Source organism: Chanos chanos, chromosome 7, assembly GCF_902362185.1.
Source record: "Chanos chanos chromosome 7, fChaCha1.1, whole genome shotgun sequence".
Taxonomy (NCBI): domain Eukaryota; kingdom Metazoa; phylum Chordata; class Actinopteri; order Gonorynchiformes; family Chanidae; genus Chanos; species Chanos chanos.
Window position 1 is genome coordinate 30,825,490 of NC_044501.1, and position 14,188 is coordinate 30,839,677.

The window sequence follows — 14,188 nt, forward strand, 5'->3', positions numbered from 1 at the left end:
GAGATTTGGGAAAAAAAAAAAAAAAGGAGAGAGAGTCAAGAATATATACTGGCAAATACACCGCTCACTCATTTTTTGTTATCAGCATTTCAACCAAAAATCAATTAATGAGACCCAGCTTAGTGAGGGGGCAACGCACGTTTCATGGAAGACAGACCGTAATCCATTTATCACAGTTTATACATTAAAGTAGCTAAGAGGAAAAAAAAAACCTCACAACACAGATACATTCAACATGGTTAGACAAGTTTATATCAAGACAGAAACAGAAATCATGCCAGCTCAAAATGATTACAAACCCCACTTTCTCTTTCAGTCGGACTACAAAACCGCTACCTGATTCCGCCGGTTCTCAAGCTGCGAGGTCTCGTACAACTGTGCGTTGTGCAGAACGATCCCGGAAAAAGCTAGGTAGGATGAAAAGTCCTGTCAGGAAAGGGGAGGGGAAAAAAAAACTTATTTAAATTAAGATAGATGTTAACAGGGACAAAGCTGGAAATCTCAAAGTACTCCCGCTAATCATACCGCTAGAAAATCCATTAAAATTATGATCAACAAATGAACAGGCCAGTGTGTTGACACACTTTACCTTCTCATCCTGTTCTGTGAAGGCACTGTTCTCACCACTCTTCTTATTTATTGCCTGTGCTACACCAACAACCTTAGGAGGGTAGAAAGGTACAGAACCAAAAGGCAAATAATATTAAAAGGTCGGGGAACTGTTGCCTTGAATGCTAGTACTTGCATGCCTTTACTTTGTGTGTGTGTGTGCGTGTGTGTGTGTGTGTGTGCGCGTGTGTTTGGGTGTGGGTGCATGTGCTATGCTTTTTTTGCTGACAGCACTGTAACTGCCTAATTACCAAATCAAAATGATCCAGCATTCTAACTTGATTTATGAAAACATATTTCGTAAGTAGACACAGTATTTGAAGGGTGAAGAAAAGTTACATAAACAAGATGTGTACTACTGCCAATCACTCCTGCAAATCAGGCAAGGATTTCTGAAGGTTTCTGAAAACGTCCAGTTTACCTCATCTCTGTGGTTTTTAATGGGCATGCAAAGGATGCTCTGTGTCTTATATCCCGTGATTTGGTCCACCTCTGCATTGAACCTGGGATCCTGGAGACACAAAAGTGTTAGATAATAGTTTAGTCAAATGAGAAGAGTTTAGAAGAGTAAAAGAGTACAGCTAAAAATTCAAATGCCTCCTTCTCTCAAGCACAGTAGTTTTCAGTTTTTTCGGTTTACCCCTTTCGTTTAGGAGTAGAAAATCAAAAAGCAGTCTCTGCATTCATGCGCAGTTCTTTCTTCTGCCAAATTTCAAGTGATTATTTCATGTGTTCCAAACCCTTAGTTATTCCAGAAATGTAAAATGAGTTTTCACTGCTAACTGACCTTTTCCATCGAAAACAACTGAGTAAGAGTAATATAGGCAGTCTGCTGGTCAAGCTCACTTGCCTGAAGGAATGAGCTGAGCCCAAAATAAATGAATAAATAAATAAATAAAGTGGTAAAAAGAACAGGTAATAGCTGTTCTGAAAAGTTGTCTTACACGACCTTTGAAAGTACTATTAATGACCTTTTCAATGTCTAGATTCAGGCTCTGACCCACTTTTAGACATATAGGAGAACTTAGACAAAAGTCAGTGGAGAGACCTTTAAGAAGAAAGGAAGCGAGGCACAAATTAGGTCTTCATTTGACGGCTTAAAAAAACTCTCACAGGCGAAACTTGTCATGTTGTTGTAAAATGACTTGAAAGAGCGTGTCATTGCTGAGAGAATATTTTCTCCTGGAAGTTACAGGGACTGATGCAGCGGCAGCGGCAGCAGCAGTGGCGTGGGTTTGTTAGCGAGGACGTCCTGAAATGCTTTGCGGCTGCAGTTCCGCTCTGCCGCCTGCGACGCTGACTTTTTCGGTGATGTTTACCATCCTCTCCCAGCGTGGGCTCTGAGATTTCAGACAGGCTAGCACAAGGATATCAGCCCCATTCTGTTAGCGCAACGGTACCGTACTGCGCTTACTTAAATGCTAAAGGACGTACGCACACACATAAACACTCTCTCTCTATCGTACACAGACATACACAGACATCAACATGGTAATGAAAGTCTTTAGCCCCACATATGACTCTTTCTTTTCATCTTTTTCTCTCTCAGTGTCTAAAATATGAGCAGTGCTTCTATATTAACAAGTAAACCATGATGCTTAACCTAAGATAGTGTTCCACAAAATATTCACCTCTGTGGAGCATAAACCTACAATGGTATACAATGGTTTGAAGGGGAAAAAAAAAAAAGCAGGCACCATTTACAACACCAGCAAGTAACATCACAAAAAGGCTGCGGCAGCAGCAAAAAACGAATTTAAGTTTGACAGAGGGCATAAATAGCTGTCTCGATAGACTCCCCTCGAGAAACAACAAACCAGTCAATAAAAAGACCTCTTTGTATTTGTGTTTGGGTCCTGTGTTAGCTTAAAAAAAGACCCTCTTTATAGCCTCAAAATCAATGGGCTTGAGAAGGTGGTTTTCACAACTGTCATGGTACAGCATCAAGTGTAATGAGACAAGTACGGACAGCTCTGTCTCTCTCTCTCTCACACACACACACACACACACACACTCACTCTCTCAGTCTCCCTGTGGACCTGTTGTGGAAAACACAATTAGTCTAAAATAAGAAAGGCTAAAAATACAAGCTGCTGTAATCATAATTAAAACTGTTGTTTGGCAACTGACTTTCGTAACTACCCAACACTGAAGCAAATAATAAAACAACATACATATTCGTTCTTAAACCTTCTCATGTGCAAAACAGAAGCTGGAAGCTTCCAGTAAATCGATAGTGACGAGAAGTTACGCATGCTGTCAAACATTTTTCAGTAAACAAAAAAAAATTGTATGTGTATCTAAAAACAAAAACAAAAAACAGCAGCATACAATACAATATTGCACCGACGTAGGCCCCAGTGTCATAGATTGCTCTTGTATGAAGATGCTTGTATCAAAAGATGAATCACAACTATGGAGTTTTCAGTCCTGAACCACGTTAAAAGTTTGAAAAATGACACACTTTTCAAGCTCAAAGGGAATTTAACTTATAATATTGTCTCATTTAAGACAATGACACTATCTATGAATCATAGCATATTCTTTAATGAATGCCCAGAGCTCTAACAAAGGTGCTATAAAGAGCAGGTCTGATTTAAGATTCTCAAACTACAGACTTTCCTACAAATTTAGCTGGAGGGCATGAACTGCAATTGTTTAACTTCAGTGAACAGGGGAAAAAAAGCTGCCTGTTGAGAAGACTCAATACCACGAATTCAGAATATTCGAGAAGATGGAGTTCAGTGTTATTCCTCAACAGAGAGTTTCTAAGTACTGCCACAATTCATGAGAAACGACCATGGAGCTATGTCTGGCCAACAGTCTGGATGCCGTCTGGACAAGGTCGAGGGTTAATGCTGAGATCAAATGGAGCAAATCAACAGATACCAAGAAAAGTGCTCCTGGAAACCAGTGCCTCTTCCTTACTTAGAAGAATATATATTAAAAAAAAAAAAACCCTCTTGGCTCCACAAAACCAAAGACTGCACCTGTATCGAGGTTAAATGTGAATTTTATGGGTGAATTCAGAGAAAAGTCATGGTTCAAGGAAACCTGATGTAAAACTGTAATATGACATGAACCGGCTTTGGCACACTGGCCATCAGTAGTAACAACAGAGGCTTTAGGTTAATGACTAAAAGATCATTTGCCTCAAAATTTTAATTGTGTCAGATGCCAAAGTTCACTTTGTCTGCATTTTACAGTATACAAGATACATAGATTATGTTTTTGTACTGTGCTTTGATGCGACCTATGTTCTCAGTCAATAAAGTTTGTTCCCCATCAACATAATTTGCTTTTTTCATGACTCACATTCTGTCCCACCTCACAGAAGCTGCGGTTTTGGGTTTGAGAAGCTTCAGTTTCTCTGACTCTGCTCTGTCAGCAGAGCGGCCCAGAATCACAAACAGTAACTTCCTGTTTCTACTCACACAAACCCGCATATTCATTACTTTCACCTTAACCAAGAAATTTCTTTCAAATCTCTTTGGTTTCCCAAAGTTACCTGATATTCTGGAAAAAGCAATAAGGAAGACTCCAAGAGAACAAAAAAAACCCCACCAAGGGCTCACCTCGTATGCGTTCTTGATATTCAAAGGCTGGCCTGTGGCGGCCACATGACCCACGATGCCTTTGTTCCACTCCAGGCGGATGCAGTTGTTGGACACCTCCTCCAAAGTGGAACCCTCGGCCACGTCGAAGAGACGGCTTACGAGATACTTCCTGTTGGAGCTGTCTTCGCCTACCAGGAAGAGGGAGTAACGGTCGGCGGCTATCAGCTCGTTGATGTGCAGGAAGATGCGGTGGCACAGCGCCGTCAGGTCCAGGTGGCTGGACACATCTCGAACCAGCTCCAACAAACGGGCGCAGCGGTCCCCACCTCGACCCGCGCCGTCATCGGACCCCTCGGCGGAACGCTGGGCTCGGAGCGGCATCTGCACGCGTTCAGTGTCGCTCAGGAAGGTGAGCGATCCCTCTGCGTCTTTGACTACGATGGGCCGCAGGGGACGGTCGAACTCGGATGCTGAGATCTTACGCGTGGGCGTGCTAGGAGCAGGGCTGGATGAGGGCCCAGTCTCAGTAAGGCTAATCGGGGGAAGAACAACCAGAGGCTCAGCCTGAACCTTGGGTCCCTCTCTGGAGGGCTGGATGGAGTGCACTCGCTCAGCAAACCAGGCATTCACCATTTCCCTACGAAAAGAACAACAGCAGCCAATGAGAATCGAGGACATCCACAGTTGACAGCGCTGATTCCCAGAAATTCTGAGCAATAACAGTCATGATATACACAAGTTCACAAGTTCATACACAAGTCCATACTCAAGTTCATTCATAACATATGGCAAGGCTTACAGATTCATACTCTTTGTGAAGGACTTTGTGTGCAAATACTTTGCATATCATTTGTGAACCTGCCACAACGTATATAGGCTATTCTATTTCTGGCATATTTTACTGAGTCAGGGGTAAATACTGTCTTTCAGCACGCGAAAGATAACTTCATATATTGTAAATAAAGAATATAATTTGCTGTCAAGTCCTATTTAGACCCCAAGGCTGGTTGTGAGCCAGAAGTGTTTGCTGAAGCAACATTTGTAAAACGGCAGATTATACGATTTCTTTAAAAAAAAAAAAAAATCTTTCACTTCAATGTGAAGGTAGCCATAAAGCAAGTATTTAAGGTCAAGAATAGTTTTCCTGTAAAAATCCCTGCTAGATGTAAAACCTACTGCCGTGAAATTTGTTGGCAAATTAACCTCAAATCCGGTCACATAAAATTCTCAAAGCTTCCCTTGAATTAATACATTGTGAAACGGTAGAGAAACTGGTCTTGAGCGAACTGCGATCGTTGCAAATGCACGCTATCATAGGTAGGAACACTACCTCCAGTCAAATCTCTGCAGACTTGCCCTCAAGTGTCCTCAGTCTGTATGGCTAAATCAATAGCACGCACATTGAAGAACAGCATTGCACCCAGAACATAAACATCTGATTTTTGCTGAGGTAGAACGTCCATACCTAGAGCTTTGTGCCAATCAACATTTGCTTTTCATGGACTGATTTTAACTAGAGCAGAAAGAATAATAGAAAACCATATGTCTGCATTTGCGTGTTAAATATAATGTGGCTAATTCAGGGTGATATGTGGTGGTGGTGAGTGTCTGAACAGGAGGGTTTACACCAAATTAAGCCTGAACACAAGTCTGTCTAGATGACCGTTTCATTTAATCCGGGCTGCTCAAAATCATTTAGCCTGGTGATATGAAACCTATTCGATTTATACAGCACACAGGCAAACAACTAACTGACAAACGAACAAAGCAGAGAGAGAGAGAGAGAGAGAGAGAGAGAAAGAGAGAGAGAGAATCGGTTCATACTGTTAATTTAAATTACTGTGCTTTTAGTTAGAAAGTCTGATTTTACATCACAGCCTTAATGTTTACGCGACGTACCTTGTTTTGAGGAAAATGTCTAAATGCACTTGGGAACTCACAGAGTCGAGAGGAAAAGGTGAGATGTAGCGCCCGTTACAAGAAATGAGGTCGCGAATAATATCATAATCCTTATCATAAAGTTCCATCACCTCTTAAAACGTAAAATATGCTTAATAATATATTTTTAAAGGAATACAGACAAGGTTTCGTACGAGTTCACCTATAATCTAACACGGACAGCAACGTAAAACAGAAGATGCCTAAACTGCGTCGCGGTCACTGCACAAAGCATTTGACTTATTGTATGGGGCAGATGCTTTTAAATAGCCAATCCTAGAGAGTACCTGGAGGAACAGACTTCACAACCTTTACAACACCGAAAGGAACGGTTCCAATAAAAGTTAAAAATTAACGTTTAAAAGCCCTTGGCTTCTCGCGCTGTATTTATCTTCAAAAAGTTACTGATTACATTGTTGAGTGCAGCAAATGAACTAGACAGAAGAACTGCTACCGCGGTATTAAGTGCACAGACCTGATCATATCTTACAAATATCTTCTCGCAAAGCAGCCTCCTATGTCATCCTACGCAGCGCACATTGCAGGAAGCCCTTTGGTCAATTGCTCTGCAGTAATAACATTTTTTTTTTTTAAAGTCAACTAAACCTCACAAAAAGCCCAAAACTTTTAACTCATAACGTACAAAACGACGATATTATTAAACAACTAGATAAACACTCCTTCCTTTCAACTCACCGTGTAGCCTTCCGGACAAAGTAGGAGTGAGTGAAGTCCAAATGGTCGTCAAGCCATGCTTCCATCCTTTCGCTTTCGGGAATATAGCCCTCCATGCCGCGGAAAATAAAATTACTCTTTAAATTTCATTTGCGGTGACACCTCATTGATGAAATCACGGAACAGGTGTCAAAATAAAACCCCGCGTTTAACGTAATGCGCATGTGTCTGCTTGGTGCACAAGCACTGACTGTTGTCCTCATAGTCAGGAGCAGAGCCGCCTTTTGAGAGAATCCTCAATTCAATGTACGTCTCTCTCTCTCTCTCTCTCTCTCTCCCTCTCTCTCTCTCTCTCCCTTTCTCTCTTTTGGTTTTTGGTTATCTTCTCTTATTCATCCGTGTATGTCAGGCTGTCAGCTTAATTTTACCTCATTAATTTTACATTTATGCTCTACCCTGAGAATTTTTACCAAATATAATATCAAATTAATTAGCTGATTTTAAAAATAAACCTAATGGAGCAGGGAAACAATTAATTTATGTCTATTATAAGAAAGCTATTAAATTAAAGTAAATAAAAAAATAATGATAAGAAACATTGATTCCTCAAATGTTACGGAATACATATTGGGAAGCAAATTAAAATAACTTTTTAAGAGTTGATGACCAATCAATTAGACACTCTCAGAGGCTAATTTTGAACGATAAGAGTGGAGAGGCTCGTGAACAGAGACAGTAGTGGGGCAATTACTTAGAAGAGGGACGGAAATACTGGAGAACAGCAGGGGTGCCTCTCCACACATCATCTTCCTTGATTAAAAATCGCACATTAATACCCCGCACGAAATTCAGTTAAAACGCTGTGCCACACACGAACTGAGCACTGTTTTTTTCGCTGGCCTATATGAGAAAATTCAATATATGCGACAGTCACTAAAACACTACCCCCCAATCTTTTCAGCCAGTGGTCTTATGGTATGGTGTTACCTTACCAGCAGATGGTGCCTCTTTTTCTCTAGGGATAAAGAAAAGCCATAGGAGGCATATGTGGTCTCCTGGGCACATCAGAAATTCTGACAGGAGGCTTAAAGCTAAATGGTTCCCCTATAGGATTTTACAGTCAGTCTAATGATGCGATTAGATAGTTCTCAATGTTCTCAGAATTTATTTTTGACAGAATTCACCAGACTTATGTTTTAAGCTCATTTTTGTAGGTGTTCCTAATACCTGCTTTTAGGTTTGGAACTAGTCAAGACATGTTGGTGCACTGGTTATCTCTGCAAATCCCTCCACTTCTTCAGAGCTCTATACCTCTCTCTCTCTCTCTCTCTCTCTCTCCCTCTCTCTCTCTCCCTCTCTCTCTCTCTCTCTCTGTCTCCCTCTGTCTCTCTGTCTCTCTCTCTCTCTGTTTCTCCCTCTCTCTCTTTTTCTCGTTCTCTCTCTTTCTCTCTCTTTTCCTCTTACTTTCTCTCTCTCTCTCCAAATACGAGAAAGATGAAAGATTTGTCCACAGTCAACGGCCCTGTATTTGTGGTGCGTCTTTTGAGGTGACATTCGATACATTGGCGTGTATGTTCTAGCGTTCAGAGACATGGGGGTCGACAAGAACATTGTCCAGATGCGGTCACTCAGCCGACAGAGAGGTTGGCTCTACGGTTTGCCTTTCAGAAACAAGTCAAACAACACTCTAGTCTGCTGTATAATTCCCTGGACTAGATTAAACAGTCTAACCACTATTGTAAACCCTGACTTCAGTTGTAGTCAAGGGAGATATCCACAATGTGGTAAAACACAGTCCTACAATGGAAACAATCTTGAGAGTTCAACATGCTCTCTTCTATATGTATCGCACAGCAAGATTATGTTAGAAAGGAAACAATTTACAGAAGTACAGGTTAGGCTGGGGCTAGTGGATTTTTACAGAGTTTGTGGCCCACCCTAAAAAAGAGACATTTTAAGCCGCAGCGGGAAAGATAGGTTCAGAGGAACCACAGTAATTGGGGTGGGGATGCATGGAGTATACATGCAAGTTTACGGCTGTATGGGGTGGGGGGGTCCTTACCCACCCCTGACCCGCAGGACCACTATTACCATCACCACCAAAAAGGGTCCTAATAGTCAGACTAAGACCCAATTCAAATAAACCATTTAATAATAATAATGATAATAATAATAATAATAATGATAATAATAGTGATAAAAAAGGTTAACTTTTTAGGATAAAAGATCCACCCCTTCTAGTAGACTTGCTACAGCCCTGAAGTTTCTAGAAAATGTTCTGTTTATTTTTACACAGCTACTGTTTTGCTGAAAGATTTGAGCACTACTACATTACATCTAAACTCATCACAGTAAAACCCTCCAGTTCCTTCACATGTTCATACCCATGCACACAATTATGAACAAATCAATAAATATCAAAAATTATGCATACTGTAAGATATCTGTTCATTAAAAGATATTTCTTTGGATTGGTTTTTAGGAGGGTGGGGTGTGAGGGGTGGGAGGGGGTAGTAATGTACCCCTTACCCTCTCTGTGACCCCACTGTTGTGGCTCCTTGTTTTAAAAAAAAAAAAAAACCCTTCAAAATCCTGAAGGAGATATACAGTTCTGGAAAGCACTTATAAGGTAGAATTGTCCCTTCCTCTCAAGTCAAGAGATCTGAGCATAATTTGCAGAAGAAAAAAAAATCCATTGCTTAAGTACGAGGAAGACTGAATGTATATTTTAAATACATAAATGCACACATATATGCTCATTCTACAACGCTTCAGTGGAAAAAAACAAAAACAAAAACAAAAACAAACTTTGAACCAAAACCATGCATGCACCACTTTCTTGACACAACAGAATTTCCATTTAATTTAAAAAAAAAACAAAAAAAAAACAGCATGCATATTCAAACTCGCTGCATGCTTTTTGTTTTCTTTGCCGCGTGCAGTTACCTTTGGTGTACACCTTGTTCCTTCCAGCATTGTAATTCCTCTGAAAGAGCAAAGCTTCACTAGCTGTCTATTTTGGAGAATTTGTTGGGGAGAACCGTAGCAGGCGAGCGTTTTTTTTTAGCGGCTGCGAGCATGACGTGCCGTACTGTTTGGAAGTGAGGAAAACATACGGCGGGGGTTTAAACGGCCGCTCTCCGTGCTCTCTCGCAAAGTTGAGAAAACCCAGAGCTACCCCTGCCACCTATCAGCACAGATCCCAGCATGACTTGGAATAAATACAGAGTTTTAAAGGGGAAGGGGGGGGGGGGATACTCCAGTGGGCAGATTACCGAGGTGAAATAGTAACTGCGAGATGCTATCTGCGTCTCGGCACTGTGTGTTACTTGACCTGTTTTTACGGGATGCAGGGTGTGTGTGTGTGTGTGTGTGTGTGTCTCGGGGGTGGGGTGGGGGGGTCTAACTTGTGTCAAACGATGCAACAAAACTGCCTCATGCTTGGAACAGCGTGTTTACAATGTAGGCCCAGAGGGTCAACAGGACAGATTTGAGCATATGTTTTTTTAGAGCTATTCAAACTATTTCTACACCTAAACTGTAGCAAGCTGGATTCCTCAATGCTCCAATTGCAAGAAGTAACTTGAGAGAGAACAGAAAATTAAATTTGATGGTTGTTTAATCTACCACACTCATTCTCCCTCCTGGTGACAGAGTTTTGTGTGTGTGTGTGTGTGTGTGTGTGTGTGTGTGTGTGCGTGCATGTGTGCATGCGTGTGTGTGTCTGTGTCTGTCTGTGTGTGTCCGTGAATGTAAGTCTGTATGTATTTGTATGCACATGAGTGTGCATGTGTGTGTGCATGAGTATGTTTGTCTGTGTGTGTGTGTGTGTCTGTGAATGTTTGAACATGTGCATATATGTGTTATATATACTTCATTCTCTTAAATTATGAATAAGTCCTTCATCATTGCAGACAAAATTTTTGATCCAAAAATTAATTGGAATACATTTGCTCTTCCAGTTAGCATTCAACACAACATCATGCAAATTGTCTCTGATCAAATGAGCTCATTTGATATAATGACAGACTGCCAGATACATGGATATGCTCTGCGCACCTGTACTTGTGAAAAAAAACTTAAAAATGATTTTAACCGATTCAAACTTCCTCTTGAACATATTCTGATTCCATTTCATTTTCTCAAGTTCAGGTGAGCGTGATAAGCATTGTACTGGGTAATTTGCAAAGACAAAAAAGAAAACCAAGCAAACAAACAAACAAACAAAAAAATCAGTTTGCAGTTGGTTGACACCATCTATCTTTTTGGTCTAATTTATAGCCAGTTCAGTTTTTTTTAATTCAAATTAATTAACTGTCAGTTTGTCAACAATCTATACAATGCTGTAATTGATGATGTCGTAATTTCCTTTAATTCAACTGAATTTATCAGAGCAGTAAAAATGAGCATTGTAGCACTAGAAGTAACTGTTCACTGTCTCTTCCTTGTCAAGTAAAGTGACAACAGCAGATTGACGTTTTTTACTGTAAAATAACACAGGCAGTGGTATTACTCATCACGTGTTTACGCTGACTGGACTGACTGACTCTCCGTGTGCTCTAAATCTCTCTGAGCTTATCCATCTCCTATGAAAAATGCTTGTCATATTCGAAATTACCACTGGATTTATTATGGTCTCCAGAGATATAACGTGGCCATAATTCAGAGCATACAGGCCTATCCTAACAATAGAAATCCATCTGGAATCCATCTGTCGACTCAAAAGGTAATAACTCCACTTATTTCCAATGTTTTTCTATGTGCATTATCTTTTACCTCTGCTTGAACCCAATTCTTTTTCTTTTCTTTTTTTTTTTTTTTTACCTTGAAACTTGAAACGCTCAATTAATTCTCTGTCTTACCAGATGAGATGGTTCCATATCTGACCTGTACCTACTTTTAGCCAGTTTTAGCCAGGTTTTAGGAGACACTTTGAGTTTATGGATGTGTTTCAGTTGTTTAGATGAACCTTTTCCTCCATCTCCCCTGGAAGCGGGAAAGATCCGAGATTCTAAAATACTTTTGGGTCTGGTTATTGTCAGTTTACAGTAAGTCTGTTATTCCGTAACGGAGAGTTATCTTTTGCTAACAATCAACAGTTTCCGACAATTCTTGACCCAATAATTCAGGCAGACTCTTCTAAAGGAAAAAAAAAAAAGCTTAATGTTTTATGGATAAAAAAAAATATGCTTTGACGGAGGAGATGGTGATGGTTGGAGGTGGTATGTGTGTCATATTGTGTGTGTGTGTGTGTGTATGTGTGTGTTATATTTTGATAACATGATAATGATAACCTTCATGAGCTTGTATGCAACATTAATGTAATATCTATGTATTACATAGACATATAAATGTATCAGTTCATTGTATATTATACATGTTTACATGTTTATATACATACACAACTTTCTGGGGGTGACTCGTGACTGTCCAATACAGTGGCAACACCCTATTAAGCTGACATTCACACTTGCCTTACCTGTCACATGCAATTTTCCAAAAAAAAAAAAAAAAAAAATCTTTGAATAAATGCCTTAATGGCTTAATATACTTCTACGAACTCTGTTTTGTTGTTTCCCCCGGTCACTATTGAGTTAAGTGCCATTCTGTGGAAAGGCTCAACGGAGCGGAACTAATTTCAGTGTGTGAGAACAGCTTAATTTCCCAGAGGTGTCTTAATCTCTGGGTTTTGTCACACATACTGGTCTTTTTTCTTTTTTTTTTTCTTTTTTTCCACAAACAAATCGAGGAGCTTTCTCAGTTGGCTTTCCTTCCTTAATTTGACAGAGTGTGATTTACATATTTACAGACAAGAGCTCTGCACTGTAAAAGTATGAGTCCATAAAATTGAGGGATTATTCTCAAAATCTGAAGGTTTTCTCAATATCCTCACCGTCTGCTGAGAAACACAATACAAACGCGCTCTCGAACGTACAAACACGTTTCCAATGAAATGGGATGAGCATTTTAAAATGTCATTCATAGAATATATCAGTCAAACTTCTTCCACTGGAAGGATCTGTGTACATTCTTGTCATGCCAAGAATGGAGCTATAATCAGTGTGACCAAGGTTAATTAAATACACGCAGTTGTGGTTTCAGCTTTTAACAAGCCCACATGGAGAAAATTGCACACTTTTTAAAATTGTACCATCACAGCTGTATTCAGCCTAAAAAGCTGAACAAAATTTTAAAAAACCCAAAAAACTTGTTGATTGAAACGTGTGATTCATCTGCGTGAAGATCCGTTTTTTTTAACTGAGTATATAAGATAGGTTAGTTATTTTCCATTAAACAGTCTATCCCTGTCCTGACCGTGTCTCATACTCCATATCTGCAGTAAATTTGAAAGGAGACTAAGAAACTGTAAGGGCGGTCATTTGTCGCGAGGCTAAATGCTAAATGGCGTCAAGATTACAAATCTTGGTCTTTGTTTTCTAACTCTGTGAATAAAGAGACGTTGAAATGTGGAGGCCTATCAAAGGCATAATGACTTTAAAATGTTTGGACAGATTTCTTTATTTCTTTATTAGTTAATTTTGAAGTGGTAAGGAAATGTTGCTGATTTTGTAAGATTCTTGGAGGCTCGTGTGTCGACACGTTTTGCTGCCAACACCTTAGATCCCTCGACACAACAGATCAACACAAGATTAATGGTGATTATCAAATGATCTGTAACTGCTAATGCATTCCATTTACGCCGATGATAGATTCATCAACCCAACCGCCGCGCTGAGCTCCAAACTGGAAAACCAGACCAACTTTGGCAGCCCCTAGTTATTTATGTATGTTACTCTGATCCACTCTGTTATGTACTTTAAATGTACTTTAAACACAAATTCAGCTTCCATTTTTCATATTCTAGAAATGGTCTCGAGGAAGTTTAAAATCAATTTCAGTATGTTTTGCATTTCTGAGTCCTCGTGTTTGGCTTATGAAGATGTTGCGGCCGATGACATGCGTACCGGTCTTCAGTAACGTGTGTAGCAGGTGCGACAAATACTTGCTCTGGCCTGCACTCATCTTCATGACTAGCACAAATAGAGTCATTACATCATGACAAATGGAAAAAAAAAAACCCACAACAAAACTCTTGAATGCAGCCAGCATAAACAAATTTGAGTTGCCCTTCTGTTCTACCAGAGTGGGGGGAAAAAAAAATAGCCTCCTGTTCGTTTGTCTTTTCACTGGGCAAAAACCTCAACCGCGTAAGCAAGAGAAATGATCCCAGAATCAAAAGTGACATAGCTAATATGCCGGACAATGGAGAGAATAGCACGAATCATTACGCTGCTTACAGTCTGTCAAAGTGACACATATTCTCATTCCTTGGCAATAAGCAGGACGTCTGATGTGTCCGTATTCAGGGAATAAACTAAATTCTGGTGCGGCGGCCAGCTTGGTTGATG

At 40.1% G+C, this 14,188-nt stretch overlaps 1 protein-coding gene across 1 annotated transcript in view; it reads right to left on the reverse strand.

Annotated features, from left to right (window-relative positions):
* Window positions 1-6,848, reverse strand: part of pde5ab (phosphodiesterase 5A, cGMP-specific, b) — a 29,292-nt gene extending 22,444 nt beyond the window's left edge. The window contains exons 1-5 of the mRNA XM_030780514.1: window positions 6,801-6,848; window positions 4,185-4,803; window positions 1,031-1,120; window positions 590-661; window positions 337-426 (exon numbers count right to left, since the gene is read on the reverse strand). Of these exons, the coding sequence (XP_030636374.1) occupies window positions 337-426; window positions 590-661; window positions 1,031-1,120; window positions 4,185-4,799 (867 nt within the window). The 5' untranslated portion in view covers window positions 4,800-4,803; window positions 6,801-6,848. The remainder of the gene's footprint in view (window positions 1-336; window positions 427-589; window positions 662-1,030; window positions 1,121-4,184; window positions 4,804-6,800) is intronic.
* Between the last annotated feature and the right edge of the window lie 7,340 nt (window positions 6,849-14,188).